The following is a 19,605-nucleotide window of genomic DNA, read 5'->3' on the forward strand; positions in this document are numbered from 1 at the left end:
GGGTTTTTGCAACTCGTGCATAAGGACCCCCAGGTCCCTCTGCACCGTAGCATGCTGCAGCTTTTCACCTTTTAAATAATAATCCGTCCTACTATTATTTCTGCCAAAGTGGATAACCTCACACTTGTTAACATTGTACTCCATCTGCCAGCTCCTTGCCCACTCACTCAGCCTATCCAGATCTCTCTGCAGACTTTCCACACCCTCCATGCAATTTGCTTTTCCACTCATCTTCGTGTCATCAGCAAATTTCGTCACCCTACACTCAGCCCCCTCCTCCAGATCATCTATATAAATGGTAAATAGCTGAGACCCCAGCACCGATCCCTGGGGCACTCCACTAGTCACCAACCGCCAATCAGAATAGCACCCATTCATACCAACTCTTTCCTTCCTATTAGACAACCAATCCTCTATCCATGCTAACACCTTACCCCCAACTCCGTGCACCCTAACCTTCTATAGCAACTTTTTGTGAGGCACCTTATCAAACGCCTTTTGGAAATCTAAAAACACCACATCCACCGGTTCCCCTCTGTCTACCGCAATAGTCACATCCTCATAGAAATCCAATAAATTCGTCAAACACGACTTCCCCTTAACGAATCCGTGCTGCGTCTGCTCGATCAAACCATTCTTTTCTGGGTGCCTCACTATTTCTTCTTCGATGACGGATTCTAGCATTTTTCCAACTACGGACGTTAAACTAACCGGCCTACAATTCCCTGCCTTTTGTCTGCTACCTTTTTTAAACAGCGGCGTAACATTAGCCGTTCTCCAATCTTCCCGCACTTCCCTGGAATCCAGCGAATTTTGATAAATAATCACTAAGTCATCCACTATCACCTCTGCCATTTCTTTCAGAACCCTGGGATGCATTCCATCTGGTCCTGGGGACTTGTCCACCTTCAGTCCCATTAGTCTATCAACCACTACCTCTCTAGTGATAGTAATCACATTTAGGCCCTCAACTCCTACCATCCTTCTACCTTTAATAGAAGGTATTAAAAAGTGACACCTGCCTCTCCTCCTGCTGCAGCCTCTGGCCTAGGCTGCCCTTGCAGCATACACATTTCCTCCTCCACTGCAGCAGCCACAAGAATCATTGCCAGGTCTACAAGTCCCATGACAAAGGATGATCTGTGAATGGGACAACTGGAGGAAGAGGAAGGGAGAGATCATAGATTAGATGTCGCTTGGGCGGTGTTGCTTTGTCCTGCATTATGTTGAGATTCTTGAGTACACCCAAATATTCTATCACATTATTTGCTTGTACCTTAAAGACAATGGACAGGGTTTGTGTCAAGAAGTAAGTTACTCATTGCAGAATTCAAAATCTCTGACTGATATGGCCAGTCTGGTTAATTTACTAGTCAATGGTAACCTCCAGGACATTGATGGTGAGGGATTCAGTGATTGTAATTCTGTTGAACATCAAGCAGAGATGGCTAGATTCTCTCTTGTTGGAGAAGTTCATTACCTGTCATTTGCATAGTGCAAATGTTACTTACCACTTATGGTCCAAGACTTGCTGCATGCAAGGCTTTAATGTCTGAGCTGCTGCAAAATACCTGCAATCTTCAATGAACATTCCTCCCTCTGGCCTTCAGATAAATGGAAGAACATCGGTGAAGCTGCTGATTCTGGAGAGCCAAGGACTGAAGTTACTTGTACTAGTTACAACTCTGAAGTTGTGAGAGTTGTTTCTGAAAATCCAAATATGATTGATACAGCCAGATATGATCTAAAATAGTCAATTAAAGATGCTAAAAGACAGTACTGGACCCAGCTAGAGTCCCACACTAGTCACATGAACCCATGCTGACCAAAGCAAGGTTTGTAAAACATAACAGGCTACAAGATGAGGCATGTAAAATTTTTTGCACCAATGCACCCCTCCCTGATGAGCTCAATTCATTCTGAGCCTGTTTTGAGCAAGAGGTCAAGAGCACGTCCTCTACCCCAGGAGCATCGGATGAACCTGTATCCAAGGTCACCATTGCAAGCATCAGATTCACCTTCCTCAAGGTCAACCCACGGAAAGTGACTGGCCCAAATCGGGTACCCGGACGAGCACTCAGATCCTACACGGAGAGCTGGTGTGGATATTCGTGGACATCTTCAACCTCTCTTTACAACAATAGATCCCTATCTGCTTCAAGAAGACGACCATCATCCTGATGCCAAAGAAAAGCCAGACAGAGTGCCTGGTTGACTATTGTCTGGTGGCTCTGACATTCATTATTATGAAGTGCTTCCAAATGTTAATCCTGGCACGAATCAATTCCTGCTTCCCAGATTACCTGGATCCACTACAGTTCATCTACCACTGCAACAGCTCCACAACAGATGCCATCCCCCTGGCCCTGCTCAATCCTGGAACACCTAGGAAACAAATGCAGCTACATCAGACTCCTATTTATTGTCTACAGTTCAGCCTTCAACACCATTATTCCTACGTTAATCCACAGGTGCTTCGGTCCGCCTTGTTGTCCAACAAGGGGCATACACGCGATGGGTCGTGCGAGGGCTGCTCTTGGATGTTTTGAGAGTTGCCTAGTGCTTTACGTCATTAGTGTACGCTTAAACTGGACCAGCTGATGGGCAACATGACAGCTCAGTGACTATCACTGTTGGCTGTGCAGATACAAGGATTTGGGCCAGTGTCTGTGGGAGTTTGTGCATTCTCCCCGTGCTTGTGTGGGTTTTCTCCGGGTGTTCCAGTTTCCTCCCACACCCCAAAGATGCGCTGTTAGGCTGATTGGTGTAACAAATTGTCCCTAAATTAGTCTCCCCTCAATCTGGTTTCCAATGTGGAGTGCCATAAGTGTAGACAAGGGTCATGGGTGGAAGAGGAGACTCACAATGTTGAATTGGCATCGCGGGCTCGTTGGGCTGAAGGCCCTGTTTCCCATGCTGTGTTGTTTTTTGTTCTTTGCTCTTTGTACAAAACTCATCTTCAAATTTTGTGGCCTGGGACTCAGTCCCTCCCTCTTCAAACGGATCCTCAACTTCCTAACCCACAGACTACAATCAGTAAGGATGGACAAGAACATCTCCTCAACACTGGTGCCCCACAAGGCTGTGTCTTCAGTCCTTTACAATACTCCTTACACACCTATCAGCGTGTGGCCAAATTCTCCTCCAACTCAATTTTCTGTTTGCTGATGACACAACCATTGTGGGTCAGATCTCAAACAATGGTGTCCAGATCACCAACAACTTCTCCTGGTTCCTCCATGCTGACGTTATAATTGAGAAAGCCCACCAATGCCTCCACTTTCTCAGAAGGCTAAGAAAATTTGGCATGTCTGCTACGACTCTCACCAACCTCTACAGGTGTGCCATTGGAAGCATTCTTTCTATTTGTATCACAGCTTGGTATGACTTCTGTTCTGTCCAAGACCACAAGAAAAGACAAACAATGGCGAACGAAGACCAGTCCACCACTCAAACCAGTATCTCACCCATTGACACTGTCTACACCTCCTGCTGCCTCAAAAAGACAGCCAACATAACTAAGGACCCCACGCACCCTGAACATTTTCTCTTCCACCTTCTTCCATTGAGAAAAAGACACAAAAGTCTGAGGACATGTACCAACCGACTCAAAAACAGCTTCTTCCCTGCTGCCATCAGAATTTTGAATGAACCTGCCTCACATTAAGTTGATCTTTCTCTGCACCCTAGCTATGGCCGAAACACTACATTTTGCACTCTCTCCTTTCCTTCCCTATGTATGGTATGCTTTGTCTGTCTAGTGCGCAAGAAACAATACTTTTTACTGTATACTAATGCATAGAAACATAGAAACATAGATCAGTACAGCACAGTGCAGGCCCTTCAGCCCTCAATGTTGTGCCGAGCTATGTTCAAACCCAAGATCAAGCTATCCTACTCCCTATCATTCTGGAGTGCTCCATGTGCCTACCCAATAACCACTTGAAAGTTCTTAAAGTGTCCCACTCCACTATCACAGCAGGCAGTGCATTCCACACCCCAACCACTCTCTGAGTGAAGAACCTACCTCGGACATCCCTCCTATATCTCCCACCACGAACCTTATAGTTATGCCCCCTAGTACCAGCTACATCTATCCAAGGAAATAGTCTCTGCATGTCTATCTATCCCCCTCGTCATCTTATAAACCTCTATTAAGTCACCTCTCATCCTCCTGGGGTCTAAAGAGAAAAGCTCCCTCAATCTTTCCTCGTAAGACCTACCCTCCAAACCAGGCAGCATCCTGGTAAATCTCCTCTGCACTCTCTCCAATGCTTCCTTGTCCTTCTTATAGTGAGGTGACCAGAACTGAACACAATATTCCAAATGTGGTCTCACCAAGGTCCTGTATAGTTGCAGCATAACCCCATGGCTCTTAAACTCAAACGCCCTGTAATAAACGCTAACGCACTATAAGCCTTCTTCACGGCATAATACATGTGACAATAATAAGTCAAATCAAATCAAACTTCAGGAAAAGGAAATAACTCCTGCACAGAATTTTCCCCAGAACTAATCTGTCTTTCCTCAGGTCAGTACCTCGGCACGGAATTAAGAAGCAGAACCTCAAATGTTGAAGTGGAAATTTTCCTGATTCTGGACTGTGGTAAAAAGGCTCAACAAAGTTCATTCCAACAAAATAACTTGTCTTTATTTCCAAAAGACTGCATGCGGTATTGACAAAAACTTGAGTTCAGAGAGCCGTCGTCACAACTTGCTAATTCTTCCTCAAGTCTGCCCTTACGTAAAGAATTAATTCAGTATTTATACATAACCATTATCAGTTTGTATAACCCGAGGAAGTTGATCAAATAGTGGCATCATAAGTAATGCCATAAATAATGGTACAACTTGCAGACTTCCTCAAACTCTTTGTCTTATCATTCTTACCTTTACCTTGTTCTTTGATAGAACAGGAGAAGGTTGGTGACTCCTTTATCACTGACCTTATCTTGTCTTACTCATATAGCTCTAGGTTATGTGGAATCAGCTTTATCAGGTTTTGACTTTCTCCGGTCTTATTCATGTCTTAGGTTATGCAGAGTCAGTTTTCCTTATTTTGTACCAAATACTTAATCAACTTTTCCACCATGTCACTACTTTAGTCGTACAACTTCACACAAAGACAATGATTAATTCCCTCTTTATTTTCAACAATTTGCTGCTTATTTCAAAGGCTATAATTTACATTGGCATCAATTTCTCTTTGCTTATGTCTACAACGGTTTTAAAAATATTTTAATTAACACACTGTAGCATGATACATAAATTAAAACACTAATTAAAGGGAACTGCAATTAACTCCCTCGCACAATTCACCTAACATAGAATGCTGTGCAATATCTTGGCATTCATCACATTGATATGAATTCCTGATGTAAACTATTTTAATAACAACGTTAACGCATTTAAAATAAATAGCATTGTGCAGTTAAAACAATGATGGATGTCGGAGCCAGTGTGATTGTTGTTAAGGCACACTGTCTGGCTTTTCTTTGGTACTGGGATAATAGTTGTCTTCTTGAAGCAGATAGGGACCTCAGGTTGCTGTAAAGAGAGGTTAAAAATGCCTGCGAATACCTCCACCAGCTGGTTCGTGCTGGATCCATCCAGGGTACCCAGTCACAGGCCAGTCACTGTGAATCCTGTTCACCTATCATCCTGTGTACTCACCAACATTGGCTCTCAGTCAAGCAAGTTATAATTGTTTTATTCAGTTGCTTAGAATCATAGGATGAGATTTTCCAGTCCAAGCCACCAATGGGAATTTCCAGTCCTGCCAATAAGATCATCGTTATTGGTAGCGCTGGAAAATCTCACATGGCCAATGCTGAGCCATCTTGTCTGCCAGAAATCACACCTAAGCTCAACAATTTTTTGCCTAACCATCTCCAATTCTGTACCTCTTCCACCTCGTTCACTATGCTCCTTAAGAGCTACCTCTTTAACAGCATTTCTGGTCGCTCATCCTAGTAGGAGTCTGATGTGAAAATCTTTGGATCACATTATCATGTTAAAAATAAGTTCATGGTGTTATTCCCGATGATTTACTGGCAGTCTGGTGTTCAGAATGCATTTCTTTGACGACAGAGAGAGTGAACTCTGGCAAACTTTGTTCTATTATATTGGACAAGTCTAATGGTCGAGGACTGAAAAATGTAATCACTACATGGGTTTATGGAACATTACATTTGTCCTACCCCTTCTCTAATGCTTTATGATAGAATCAAAGAATCCCTACATTGCAGAAAGCGACCATTCAGCCCATCAAACCTACACCCACCCAGGCCCTATGCCCATAACCCAAAATATTTACCCTGCTAATCTCACTGACACTAAGGGGCAACTTAGCATGGCCAATCAGTCTCACCCACATATTTTCGGACTGTCAGAGGAAACAGGAGTACCCAGAGGAAAGCTATGCAGATGCGGGGAGAATGTGCAAACTCTACAAAGACAGTCACCCAAAGCTGGAACTGAACATGGGTGTCTGAGGCTGTGAGACAGCAGTGGTCACCATGCCACCCAATGACTTAAGATATTTGTTAAAGCATTTTATTGCTTCTTTACTTCCTCAGTTTTTGTTTACACGCAAAACGATTTACTTAAATTATGTTTAGCAACAGCATAATTGCTACATAAGAAAATATTTGTTCACTATTTCAACAGTAATTACTCTGAGGTATGAATACCTGCACTAATTAATGCTCCATCTCTATATAAAAATGGGCAGTGGACTCTACCTTTGTTTACTACACAGTAAACAGTCACAATGAAGGCAATGTACTTTTGTCTTACAGTTGTGCTTCAACTCGGCGTTCTTGCCTTTCTTTCAACTGCAGCTCCATTGTTTTCAGTGGAGGATGATACTGGACGTCCTGTGGTATGTAAAGAACTCAAGCATTTGGATATGAAGCGTATCTAATGCTACTCTTTCTTTTAGATATGTAAGAGTAGTAAATAATTATAACTAACTTGGATACAGCTTTCTTTGTTCTATGTTTCTTTTGAATGTTTTGATAAACATTATAGGTAATAATATCCTATGAAGTACTAAGCTGAGGGAAATTAGAGTTCAGCCAAACTGCATCTATCTTACTTTATAGAAGTGGAGGACTATCCACAGCTGCACAAAGTTTCAAATGTCCCAATGGCTCTTCCCAAATTCTAGTTTTCCAGTCTTAATTCATAAAATCATAGTCATGATGTCATTACAGCACACAGGAGACTAATCAGCCCATCCAGTCTATGCTAGCTCTCTTTCGAGCAACCCAAACTGCCTCAGAAAAACGTACAAGCTAGAAGCAAGAGTAGTCTCTTTGAGCCTGTTCCGCCATTCATTATGATAATGAACATCATATATTCATAGCTGATCATCAAATTCAACATCCTAATACCCCCTTTCCCCCAATTTCCCTTGAATCCTTTAGCCCCAAGAGCTTCTTGAAATCAGACAACATTTTGGCCTCAACTACTTTCTGTGGTATTGAATTCCATACATTTACCACCTTCTAGGTGAAGATATTTCTCCTCAACTCAGTTCTAAAAGGTTTATCACTTATCTCAAACTATAACCCCTAGTTCTGGCTTCCCTACCATCGCGAATATTCTTTCTGAATCTACTCTGGTGGTGCATTTCAAATTCATTTTGTTCATTAGTATCAATAGCTTAGATGTGGGTACAGCACTCAGTTCAGAGCATTACCCATTATAAGTGTGAGGTGATTCATTTTGGTAGGACAAATTTGAATGTGGATTACAGGGTTCTGAGGAATGTGGAAGAACAGAGATCTTGTGGTTCATATTCATAGATCTCTGAAGGTTGCCACTTAAGTGGATAAAGCCGTGAAGAAGGCCTATAGTGTGTTAGTGTTTATTAACAGGAGGTTAAGAGTTTAAGAGCCATGGGGTTATGCTGCAACTGTACAGGACCTTGGCGAGACCACATTTGGAATATTGTGTGCAGTTCCGGTCACCTCACTATATGAAGGATGTGGAAGCATTGGAAAGAGCACAGAGGAGATTTACCAGAATGCTGCCTGGTTTGGAGGGTAGGTCATATGAGGAAAGGTTGAGGGAGCTAGGGCTTTTCTCTTTAGAGTGGAGAAAGATGAGAGTGACTTAATAGACGTTTATAAGATGATGAGTGGGGTAGATAGAGTGGATGTTCAGAGACTATTTCCTCAGGTGGATGTAGCTCCTCATTATGGTGGGAGATACAGGAGGGATGTCCGAGGTAGTTTCTTTACTCAGAGAGTGGTTGGGGTGTGGAATGAACTGTGATAGTGGAGTCGGACACTTTAGGAACTTTCAAGCGGTCATTGGATAGGCATGTACAGCACACCAGAATAATAGGGAGTGGGATAGCTTGATCCTGGTTTCAGACAAAGCTCGGCACAACATCAAGGGCCGAGGGGCCTGTACTGTTCTATGTTTCTATGTCTATTACCCAAGATCTCTGGATGACTAGTCCAGTGAGAACACCACTCAGCCGTTGTCCATTGTAAAAGGCTGGACAGCAGATATCCTATTTTGAGAAGACTTTATAATGTCAATTCACAATATTCAGGTACAGATGTTCCAGTTTAGAATCTCCTTATGTGACCTTTGTCAGGTGAACATTTTCTCAGTATCTGTCAAGTAAAACAATACTTTATGAAGTCTTAAACAAATTAAAAGCGAGGACCTTCATTTATATGTACCTTCCATGATTTTAGTACACCCAAATTGCAGACAATTAAGTACTTTTAAAGCATAGCCACAGATACAAAATAGCAAATGGCAGCAGTTAATTTGTGCAATCAATGTCCCATAAACAGTAATTAGATAAATGTTGAGAATATTTTAATGATGTTGGCTAAGGAATAAATATTGGCCAGGAAACCAGGAGAAAGATTGGTAGGAATGTCGATTGTGCAGAGAATATAAGGAGACTGCAGAAAGATACAGATAGGTTAAGTGAGGGAGAAAGATCTGGCAAATGGAATATAAAATGGGAAAATGTGAAATTGGCTATTTTGGCAGAAAGATACAAAAGAAGCATATTATCTGAAAAGCAGCATGGTGACACAGTGGTTAACACTGCTGCCTCACACAACCAGGAACCTGGGTTCAATTCCTGACTTGGTCACTGTCTGTGAAGAGTCTGCACATTCTTCCATGTCTGTGTGAGTTTCCTCCAGATGCTCCGATTTCCTCCCATAGACCAAAAGACAGACTAGTTGGGTGCACTGGCCATGCTAAATTCTCCTTCAATGTACCTGAACAGACACTGGAGTGTGGCAACTAGGGATTTTCAGAGTAACTTCACTGCAGTGTGAATGTAAGCCTACTTGTGACACCAGTAAATCGACTAAAATATTTTCAAAATCTAAACTCTGTATGGCATTAATATCGGCAAAGTATAGATGTACAATTTCACCCCCAGATGTTCATGTAACCTCAAAAGAACCCCTTTCTTAATTCAACCTCTAATGTCTTTGGTACTTACGTGGACCACAGCAACTGGATCCCACTTCAAGGCCTGCACTTTACAGGGGAGCCAACCCACCCCACATATAAGAAGCAGCAGGTTGGGCTAAATTGGTGGATAGCGGGACTGGAATCCATCACTGAAGACGAAGTCCCGCCCTTAAAAGCTACCAATCAATCTCATAAGTTCATAAAATATGGAGCAGAATTAGACCATTTGGCCCATCAAGTCTGCTCTGCCATTCAATCATGGCTGATATGCTGCTCATCCCCATTTTCCTGCCTTCTCCCCATAACCCTTCAACCCATCACCAACTAAAAATCTGTCTAACTCCTCCTTAAATTTACTCACTGGCCCAGCATCCACCTCACTTTGGGATAACGACTTCCACAGATTCACAAAACTTTAGGAGAAGTAGTTTCTCTTAAATTCTGTTTTAAATTTATTATCCCTTACCCTAAGACTATGATCTCTTGTCTTAGACTGCCCCCAAGAGGAAGCATCCACTCCACATCTACTTTATCCATACTATTTTTCATTTTATATATCTCAATTTGACCTTCCCTCATTCTTCTAAATTCCAGAAAGTATAGGCCTAAATTGTTCAATCCCTCTTCATACGACAAACCCTCATCTCTGGAATCAACCTAGTGAACCTCCTCTGAACTGCCTCCAATACCATGATATCTTTTCTCAAATAAGGGAGCAAAACTGTGCACAATACTCTGGGTGCGGCTTCACTAATGTTTTGTATAGTTGCAATAATACTCCCTTACCTTCATATTCTATCCCTTTAGCTACAAATGCCAACATTCCATTCACTTTATTATTTGTGTACCTGCATGCTATTCATGAACAAGGACATCCAGATCCCTCTGCACCGTGGCACCCAAAGTCTCTCCCCAATTAGATAATAAGTTGCCATCCTATTTTTCTGACCAAATTGTATGACCTCACATTTATCCGCATTAAACTCCATCTGCCACATTTTGGCCCACTCTCCATCTATCTATATCCATTTGAACAAAGAACAAAGAAAATTACAGCACAGGAACAGGCCCCTCAGCCCTCCACGCCTGCACCAACCATACTGCCTGACTGAACTAAAACCCCCTACTCTTCCAGGGACCATATCCCTCCATTCCCATCCTATTCATGTATTTGTCAAGATGCCCCTTAAAAGTCACTATCGTATCTGCTTTCACTACCTCCCCCAGCAGTGAGTTCCAGGCACCCACTACCCTCTGTGTAAAAAATGTACCTTGCACATCTCCTTTAAACCTTGCCCCGCGCATCTTAAACTCATCCTCCCTAATAATTGATGCTTCAACCCTGGGAAAAAGTTTCTGACTATCCACTCTGTCCATGCCCCTCATAATCTTGCAGACTTCTTTCAGGTTGCCCTTCAACATCCGTCATTCCAGTGAGCACAAACCAAGTTTCTCCAACCTCACCTCATAGCTAATGCCCTCCATACCAGGCAACATTCTGGTAACTCTTTTCTGTACCCTCTCCAAAGCCTCCACATCCTTATGGTAGTGTGGTGACCAGAATTAGACACCATATTCCAAGTGCGGCCTAACTAAAGTTCAATAAAGCTGCAACATGCCAATTTTTAAACTCAGTGCCCCAGCCGATGAGGGCATGCATGCCGTATGCCTTCTTAACAACCTTCTCCATCTGCGTTGCCACTTTCAGTGACCTGTGTACCTGTACAGCCAGATCCCTCTATCTATCAATACTCTGAAGGGTTCTGCATTTACAGTATATTTCCTATCTGTATTAAACCTTTCAAAATGCATTACCTCATATTTGGCAAGATTTAACTCCATCTGCCATCTCTCAGCAGGCGACGGTGCAGAGGGACCTCGGGGTCCTTGTGCATGAGTTGCAAAAACCCAGTTTGCAGGTGCAGCAGGTGGTCAGGAAGGCGAATGGGATGCTGGCCTTCATAGCGAAGGGGATTGAATATAAAAGTAGGGAGGTCTTGCTGCGGCTGTATAGGGCATTGGTGAGGCCGCAGCTGGAGTACTGTGTGCAGTTTTGGGCGCCGGACTTACGCAAGGATATTTTGGCCTTGGAGGGAGTGCAGAGGAGGTTTACTAGGCTGATACCGGAGTTGAGGGGATTGAGCTATGAGGAGAGGCTGAATAAACTAGGCTTGTACTCGTTAGAGTTTAGAAGAATGAGGGGAGATCTCATTGAGACATATAAGATGATGAATGGGATGGATAGGATAGAGGTGGAGAGGCTCTTCCCGCTCAGAAAGGACAATAGGACTAGAGGGCACAGCCTCAAGATAAAGGGGGGGCAGGTTTAGAACGGAGTTGAGGAGGAACTTCTTCACTCAGAGGGTGGTGAATCTCTGGAATTCTCTACCCGTTGAGGTGGTGGAGGCTGCCTCGCTAAATATTTTTAAGATGCGGGTTGATAGGTTTTTGATAAGCGAGGGGATTAAGGGTTATGGGGAGAGGGCGGGAAGGTGGAACTGACAGATCAGCCATGATCTTATTGAATGGCGGGGCAGGCTCGAAGGGCTAGATGGCCTACTCCTGCTCCTATTTCTTATGTTCTTATGTTATGTTCTCCACCCAAGCCTCCAACCGATCTGTATCCTGCTGTATTATCTGATGGCCCTCATCATTATCTGCAAATCCACCAACCTCTGTGTCGTCCACAAACCTACTAATCAAACCAGTTACATTTTCCTCCAAATCATTTATATATATTACAAAGAGCAAAGGTCTCAACACTGAGCTCTGAGGAATGCCACTTGTCACAGTCTTCCACTCAGAAATGTACCCTCCCACTGCCTTCTATGACCGAGCCAGTTCTGTATCCACCTTACCAGTTCACCTTTGATCCCATCCAACTTAATCTTCTGCACCAGTCTGCCATGAGAGACCTTGTCAAAGGCCTTACTGAAGTCCATGTAGACAACATCCACTCCCCTACTCTCATCAATCACCTTCATCACTCCCTCAAAAAACTTGATCAAGTTAGTTAGATATGGCCTCCCCTTCACAAACCATGCTAATACATTCACTTATTTCCAAGTGGGAGTAAATCCTGTCTCAACAAATGCTCTCCAATACTTTCCCTACCATTGACGTAAGGCTCACCAGCCTGTAATTACCTGGATTATCCTTGCTACTCTTCTTAATCAAAGGAACAACATTGGCTATTCTCCAATCCTCTGGGACCTCCCTTGTAGCCAGTGAGGATACAAAGGCTTCTGTCAAGGTCCCTGTAATTTCCTCCTTTGACTGTCTCAGTACTCTGGGTATATTCGATCAGGCCCTGGGGACTCGTACATAAGAATATAAGAACATAAGAAATAGGAGCAGGAGTAGGCCTTCTAGCCCTTCGAGCCTGCCCCGCCATTCAATAAGATCATGGCTGATCTGTCGTGGCTCAGTTCCACTTTCCCGCCTTCTCCCCATAACTCTTAATCCCCTTGCCTATCAAAAACCTATCTACCCGCGTCTTAAATATATTTAGCGAGGCAGCCTCCACCACTTCAACGGGCAGAGAATTCCAGAGATTCACCACCCTTTGAGTGAAGAAGTTCCTCCCCAACTCCGTTCTAACCTGCCCCCCCTTTATCTTGAGGCTGTGCCCTCTAGTCCTATTGTCCTTTCTGAGCGGGAAGAGCCTCTCCACCTCTATCCTATCCATCCCATTCATCATCTTATATGTCTCAATGAGATCTCCCCTCATTTGTCTAAACTCTAACGAGTACAAGCCTAGTTTATTCAGCCTCTCCTCATAGTTCAACTCCCTCAACTCCGGTATCAGCCTAGTAAACCTCCTCTGTACTCCCTCCAAGGCCAAAATATCCTTGCATAAGTGCGGTGACCAAAACTGCACACAGTACTCCAGCTGCGGCCTCACCAGTGCCCTGTACAGTTGCAGCAAGACCTCCCTACTTTTATATTCAATCCCCCTCGCTATGAAGGCCAGCATCCCATTCGCCTTCCTGACCACCTGCTGCACCTGCAGGCTGGGTTTTTGCGACTCATGCACAAGGACCCCGAGGTCCCTCTGCACCGTAGCATGCTGCAGTTTTTTGCCACGTAAGTAATAGTCCTTCCTACCATTATTCCTACCAAAGTGGACAACTTCACACTTGCCAACATTAAATTCCATTTGCCAGTTCCTGGCCCATTCGCCCAGCCTATCTAGATCCTTCTGCAGACTCTCCACACCCTCCGCGCAATTTGCCGTTCCACCAATCTTGGTGTCATCAGCAAATTTCGACGCCATACACTCGCTTCCCTCCTCCAGATCATCTATATAAATGGTAAATAGCTGAGGCCCCAGCACCGATCCCTGGGGCACTCCACTAGTCTACCTTAATGTTTCTCAAGAACCCCAATGCCTCCTCCTTTTTTATCTCAACATGACTCAAACTATCTACACATCATTTCCCAGACACATCATTCACCAAGTCCTTCTCTTTGGTGAATACTGACACAAAGTAGTCATTTAATATCTCTCCCATTTCCTCTGGCTCCACGCATAGATTCCCTCTCCTGTCCTTGAGTGGACCAATGCTCTCCCTGGTTACCCTCTTGCTCTTCATATATGTATATATATTGGTAAGGTTCTTGCTTTCTCACTGCATCCTGCCTATTTATGTGTCATCTGTAAATTTGGCTATAGAGCCTTCTATCCCTGTATCCAAGTCGTTAATGTCAACAGTAAGCAACTGGGGCCAAAGGATCGAATTGTGTGGCACCCCACTAATTACTTCTTGCCATCTAGAAGAAAACCCATTTATCCTGACTCTCTGTCTTCTGTCCATCAGCCAGTCACCTATCCAAGCTAACAAATTACTCCAATCCCATGTGACCTAACCTTGTGTATTAACCTTTTATGTGGCACCTTATCAAACATCTTCTGGAAGTCCAAATATACTATACCTACAGGATTCCCATTATCCGCTTTGCTTGTTATATCTTCAAAGAATCTAGCAAATTAGTCAAAGATGATTTGCATTTCATTAAACCTGCTCACTCTGATAGATAGCATTTTGACTTTCCAAATGTCCTGGTATTACTTCCTTGATAATTAATTCTAACTGTTTCCCAATAACAGATATTAAACTAATTAGTCTGTAATTTCCCAAATTTGCCTCCCTCCCTTTTTAAATAGGGTATTAAATTAGCATTTTTCGAATCCATGGAAACTTTCCAGTGTCCAGGGAATTTTGCAATATTATAACCAATGGATCCACTATCTCTGCTACCACTTCCTTTAATGCCCTACGATGTAGGCCATCAGGCCGGGAGACTTGTCTGCCCTCAATCCCAGTATTTTGCTGAGTGCCTTTACCCTATCAATGTTGATTGTTCTAAGTTTTACCCCCTCTATTACTTCTGACTTGCCCATTCCAATAGGAATGATACTAGTGTCCTCCACCCTGAAAACTGATGTAGAATCTCTGCCATTTCAGTGTTCCCCAATATTATCTCTCCAGTTTCATCTTCCAAGGGACCAACATTCACCCTAGCAACTCTCTTCCCTTTTATATACATATAGAAGTTTGCTATCATTTTTGATCTTTTGTGCTAGTTTCTTTCATAATTTACCTTAGCTCTTTTTATTACTTTTCTAGTATCCCTTTGTTTATGCTTGAAAGTTTCCCAATCTTCCAGCCTACCACTGGCCTTTGCAATATGGTAAACCTTAGTTTCTGTCTTTATATTGTCCTTGACCTCCTTGTTTAGCCATGGATGTTTTTTTACCTCCCCCCTCCCCCTCCCCCCCCCACCACCCCCATCCCCCTGGCCCCCCAATTGATTGAAGAAATTAAGGCTTGGATTTCGAGGACAGAGAAAGATCCCTTAGTCTAAGGAGCCAGGGATGGAGAAAGGCTGCAGCAAGTGGAGATGGGTAGGCAAGTATCTGAATGTCATCCTGCCCCTTTCCTTCCTAGAGAGAAAATGTAATCAATTATAAAGAGAGGAAAAGGCAACAGAGCAATGCTGAAATAAGGGAAAGATAATCAGAGGAGAGTAGGAAGGGTCAGAGAATATAAACTGAAAAGATAAGGCAAGAAGTTGCAAAAATAATAAAAGACAGAATCAAATCCACTGATCTGATTGCACACAGCTCTGGCAAGAAGGTAAATGAATTGATGGCACAAATAGATGTAGTCAGATATGACTAAATAACCATTATGCCGACATGATGCAAAGTGACCAAGGCTGGGAACTGGATCTTCAAACATGTTTGACATTTAGGAATGTTAGTCAATAAGGAAAAGGAAGTTGGATAGCGATGTTAATAAAGGAAAGGACCTGTCCATTAGTGAGAGAGGATCTTCGATTCGGTTTGGGTGGAGCTAAGTACAGCAGGGGACAGCAAACATGGGTAGCAGATATTTATTGGTAGTCAAATGTTAATAGTAACATAGGGCATGGTATAAATCAGAACATTAGAGATATATCTGACAAGATAATATAGTAAAAATTCTCATAACACTAGGTTGAAGTCCAACAGGTTTATCTGATAGCACAAGCTTTTGGAGCGCTGCTCCTTCATCAGGTGAGTGGGAGTTCTGTTCACAAACAGGGCATTTAAAGACACAAATTCAATTTACAAAATAATGGTTGGAATGCGAATTTTTACAGACAATCAAGCCTCAAAGGTGCAGACAATATGAGTAAAGAGAGGGTTGTACTTGTTCATCAATCGTCGTTGATGAGGACCTCGACACCATTAGTCATTTGGAGGCTGGTTGCGGTGTGTCTGAAGATGACTGATCAGGCCAGTTTGGGCACGGAATGTCCTGGCACATATTGGACAGACTTGTGTAGACACTGTAGTTGTTGCGCTTGCGGCTCTGGACTTGCGCAGGTCACGCTTAAGTTGTGCTGAAGCAATGTACCTGGCTTCATAATCTTGACAGCCCTTGTGGATGAGGCAGCGCCAGGTCGGGCTGTTTTGTGCCAGTGTTTCCCAGGTGATCGTGTCCATACCAAGCGACTTCAGGGAGACCTTGAGTGTGTCTTTGTAATGTTTCTTCTGCCCTCCATGCGAACGTCTTCCAGCAGAGAGTTCCCCAAAAAGGAATCGCTTGGGTATGAGCTTCTCTGACATACGGATGACATGACCTGCTCACCAGGTCTGTGCTCACATCAGCAGTGCGTGGACAGATGGTAGACTTGCTCTAGAGAGAACTGCAGTGTCTGGTACTTTGTCTTGCCATCTGATGCATAATATTCTGCTAAGACAAGTCATGTGGAAACAGTTGAGCTGTCTTGCATGCCTTCGATACACAGTCCACGTTTCACAGGCATACAGGAGGGTAGTGAGTATTGCGGCACTGTAGCCCTTCAGTTTTGTTGCTGGGCTGATTCCTCGATGTTCCCATACAGTGGAGCGCAGTCCACCAAAAGCAGAACTTGCCTTTGCTATTCTCCAGTTAACTTCTGCATCAATAGTCACTGCTTGGGAGAGGGTGCTGCCAAGATGAGTGAACTGGTCCACTGCCTGCAGTTTCTGCCCTTTGATTGTGATTATGGGTTCTGTGTACAGTGCATGAAGAGCAGGCTGGTGCATGACTTCGGTCTTTTTAGTGTTGATGGTAAGTCCAAAGTTAACACAAGCTGTGGAAAATTTGTCCATACTGACTTGCATCTCTGGCTCTGAGTCTGTGTACAAGGCGCAGTCATCGGCAAAGAGGAAGTCTCTCAGAACAATCTCTTTCACTTTGGTAAAAGCTTGAAGTTTCCCCAGGTTGAAGCGTTTCCCATCCACTCTGTACTTGAGGCTGATTCCAGCAACACTATCCTAGAAGGTATCATTCAGCATGGCAGTAAACATCATGCTGAACAGTGTGGGCGCGAGCACACAGCCCCGTTTGATGCCATTGGTGACTGCGAATGCCTCAGAGGATCCTCTGCCATCATGGAACTGGCGTACCATCTGACATGATCCTCCACAGGCCTTGTCGGCTGACAGTGTCGAAGGTTTTCGCGAGGTCAACAAAGATTGTGTAGATCTCGCGATTCGGCTTCTGAAGTTGGCATGCAGCTAAAATCATGTCAATAGTCCCACTACCTTTGCAGAAGCCACACTGTGACTCTGGAAGCAGGCCCAGCTCCAGATGAGTGACCAGACAATTTAACAGGACTTTTGCGAGGGTTTTTCCTGTGATGGAGAGTAGCGAGTTTCCTCGGTGGTTGTTGCATACTTGCCGATTGCCCTTCCTCTTGGAGAGGTGTACGATGGAAGCATCTTTAAGTCTCTGAGAAATGGATCCTTGTTTCCAAAAGGACTGGAACAACTCAGTGAGCTTCTCGATAAGTACAGGACCAGCAGCTTTGTAGATCTCTGCGGGTATGGCATCTGCCTCTGGGGCTTTGCCACTGGATGGCTGGCTGACAGCTTTCGTGACTTCATCCATGGTGCTGTTGATATCGACCTGGGGAATCCTGTCTATTGCCTCATCATTAATAGATGATGGTCGGCTGAGGATGGCTTCAAAGTGTTCAGCCCATCTCTGCAGGATCTGAGCCCTCTCTGTAATGAGAGTTGTACCATCTGTACTTAGGAGGGGGGAACTCCCAAGAGATTGAGGTCTGTAGAGAGTGTTGAGGGCTTCATAGAATGAGTTCAAGTCGTTTCTGTCAGTGTATCCCTGTATTTCATCTGCCTTGGCACTCAGCCAGGAATCCTGCATTTTACATAGTTTATTCTTACATAGTAAGCACTAGTAAAAGCATTTTTCTTGGCAGCTGATGATGGGTTGTTCTGACAGGCCCGACGAAGATGGTACTTTTCAACAAATAGAGCCTTCTCATTCTCATCGAACCAATCATGCTGCTTGCGGGTAGAGGACCCAAGCATCTTTGGCGCAGATGTATGGTCAGCATCCCTGAAGCGTTCCCAGTCATCCTCAGAGCTGCCTGCGAGCTGTAGGTCAGCAAGCTTGATTTCTAAGTCTTTCAGCCAGTGCTGAAGTTATGCTGGGGTTCTTCAGCTTGGCCGCATTGATTCTTTTGATTCTTTTCATAACCTTGCTTCCTTGTGGTCGCCTCTTGGGTCTGATGCGGAGCCTCATTTTGGAGTCAATGAGCCTGTGATGTGTCCAGCAGTCAGCACCACACTTGGCCTTGGTCACTCTGACATCCTGCCTGTCTTTTCTCCTGACAATGACATAGTCAATAAGATGCCAATGCTTAGAGCGGGGGTGCATCCAGGAGGTCTTGTTACGGGTAGGCAGACGGAAGGTTGTGTTGGTGATGAGGAGGTCGTGTGCTGCACAGGTCTTCATTAAGAGTAGGCCGTTACTGTTACACTTGCCCACTCCATGCCTCCCAATGACTCCCTGCCAGATTGCAGAGTCACACCCTACTCTTGCATTGAAATCGCCAGGCAAGATCAGCTTGTCGGTACCACTCACTGCTGATAGTAGGGTGTCTAGTTCTTCATAGAATTTGTCTTTCATCTCATCCATTGTTCATTGTGGGGGCATAGGTGCTGATCAGGGCCTTCTGTAGCGGAAGCTGTAATGTCATAAGCCAGTCGTTCACACCCTTGGGTAGACTATCAAGTTTCCAAACAAGGTGACTCCTGACAGCAAATCCAACTCCAGCATCACGACACTCATCGCTGCCACAACCACTGCAGAAAAAAAGTATCCACCTCCAGTTTCAGTCAACTGACCTACGTTGGCAAGACGAGTTTCGCTCAGGGCTGCAATGTCAATGTTGTATCTTGCAAGCTCTCTGGCAACTAAGGCTGTCCTTTTCTCTGGTCTGTCTGCTGTAGGGTTGTCCAAAAGCATGCGCACGTTTCAGGTGCCAATGGTGAGCGATGTCCCCTTGTGTTTTATTTTGTTTGTTCGACTGCAAGATGGGATCCCCGCCAGGCGCGGTAAACTGACCAGGTTATAGTGAAGCAGGAAATGTTTAGGGCACCTTTTCTAGCCGCTTCCTCATTCTACGGAGGTGAGCAGTGCGTTCCTGAAGAGGACTGCTCAGTCGCCCAGGTAGACACCGAGTTTCACTGCTGCTTCAGTCGGCGAAAAACGATCATTAGACCTGAGCTGCCTGGGTGCAGGTCTTGCAAAATCTCACCAGCTGTCCTGGCTGGAGACAATACACATCTCTTTAACCTGT

At 44.2% G+C, this 19,605-nt stretch overlaps 1 protein-coding gene across 1 annotated transcript in view; it reads left to right on the top strand.

Annotated features, from left to right (window-relative positions):
• Positions 1-6,751: 6,751 nt before the first annotated feature.
• The window catches only part of LOC145349490 (collagenase 3-like), a 63,957-nt gene continuing 51,103 nt past the window's right edge, over positions 6,752-19,605 (top strand). The window contains exon 1 of the mRNA XM_080198025.1: positions 6,752-6,883. Within this exon, the coding sequence (XP_080054151.1) occupies positions 6,773-6,883 (111 nt within the window). The 5' untranslated portion in view covers positions 6,752-6,772. The remainder of the gene's footprint in view (positions 6,884-19,605) is intronic.

This window comes from Carcharhinus amblyrhynchos, chromosome 10 (assembly GCF_965287045.1).
Source record: "Carcharhinus amblyrhynchos chromosome 10, sCarAmb.v2.hapA, whole genome shotgun sequence".
In the NCBI taxonomy this organism is placed as follows: Eukaryota; Metazoa; Chordata; class Chondrichthyes; order Carcharhiniformes; family Carcharhinidae; genus Carcharhinus; species Carcharhinus amblyrhynchos.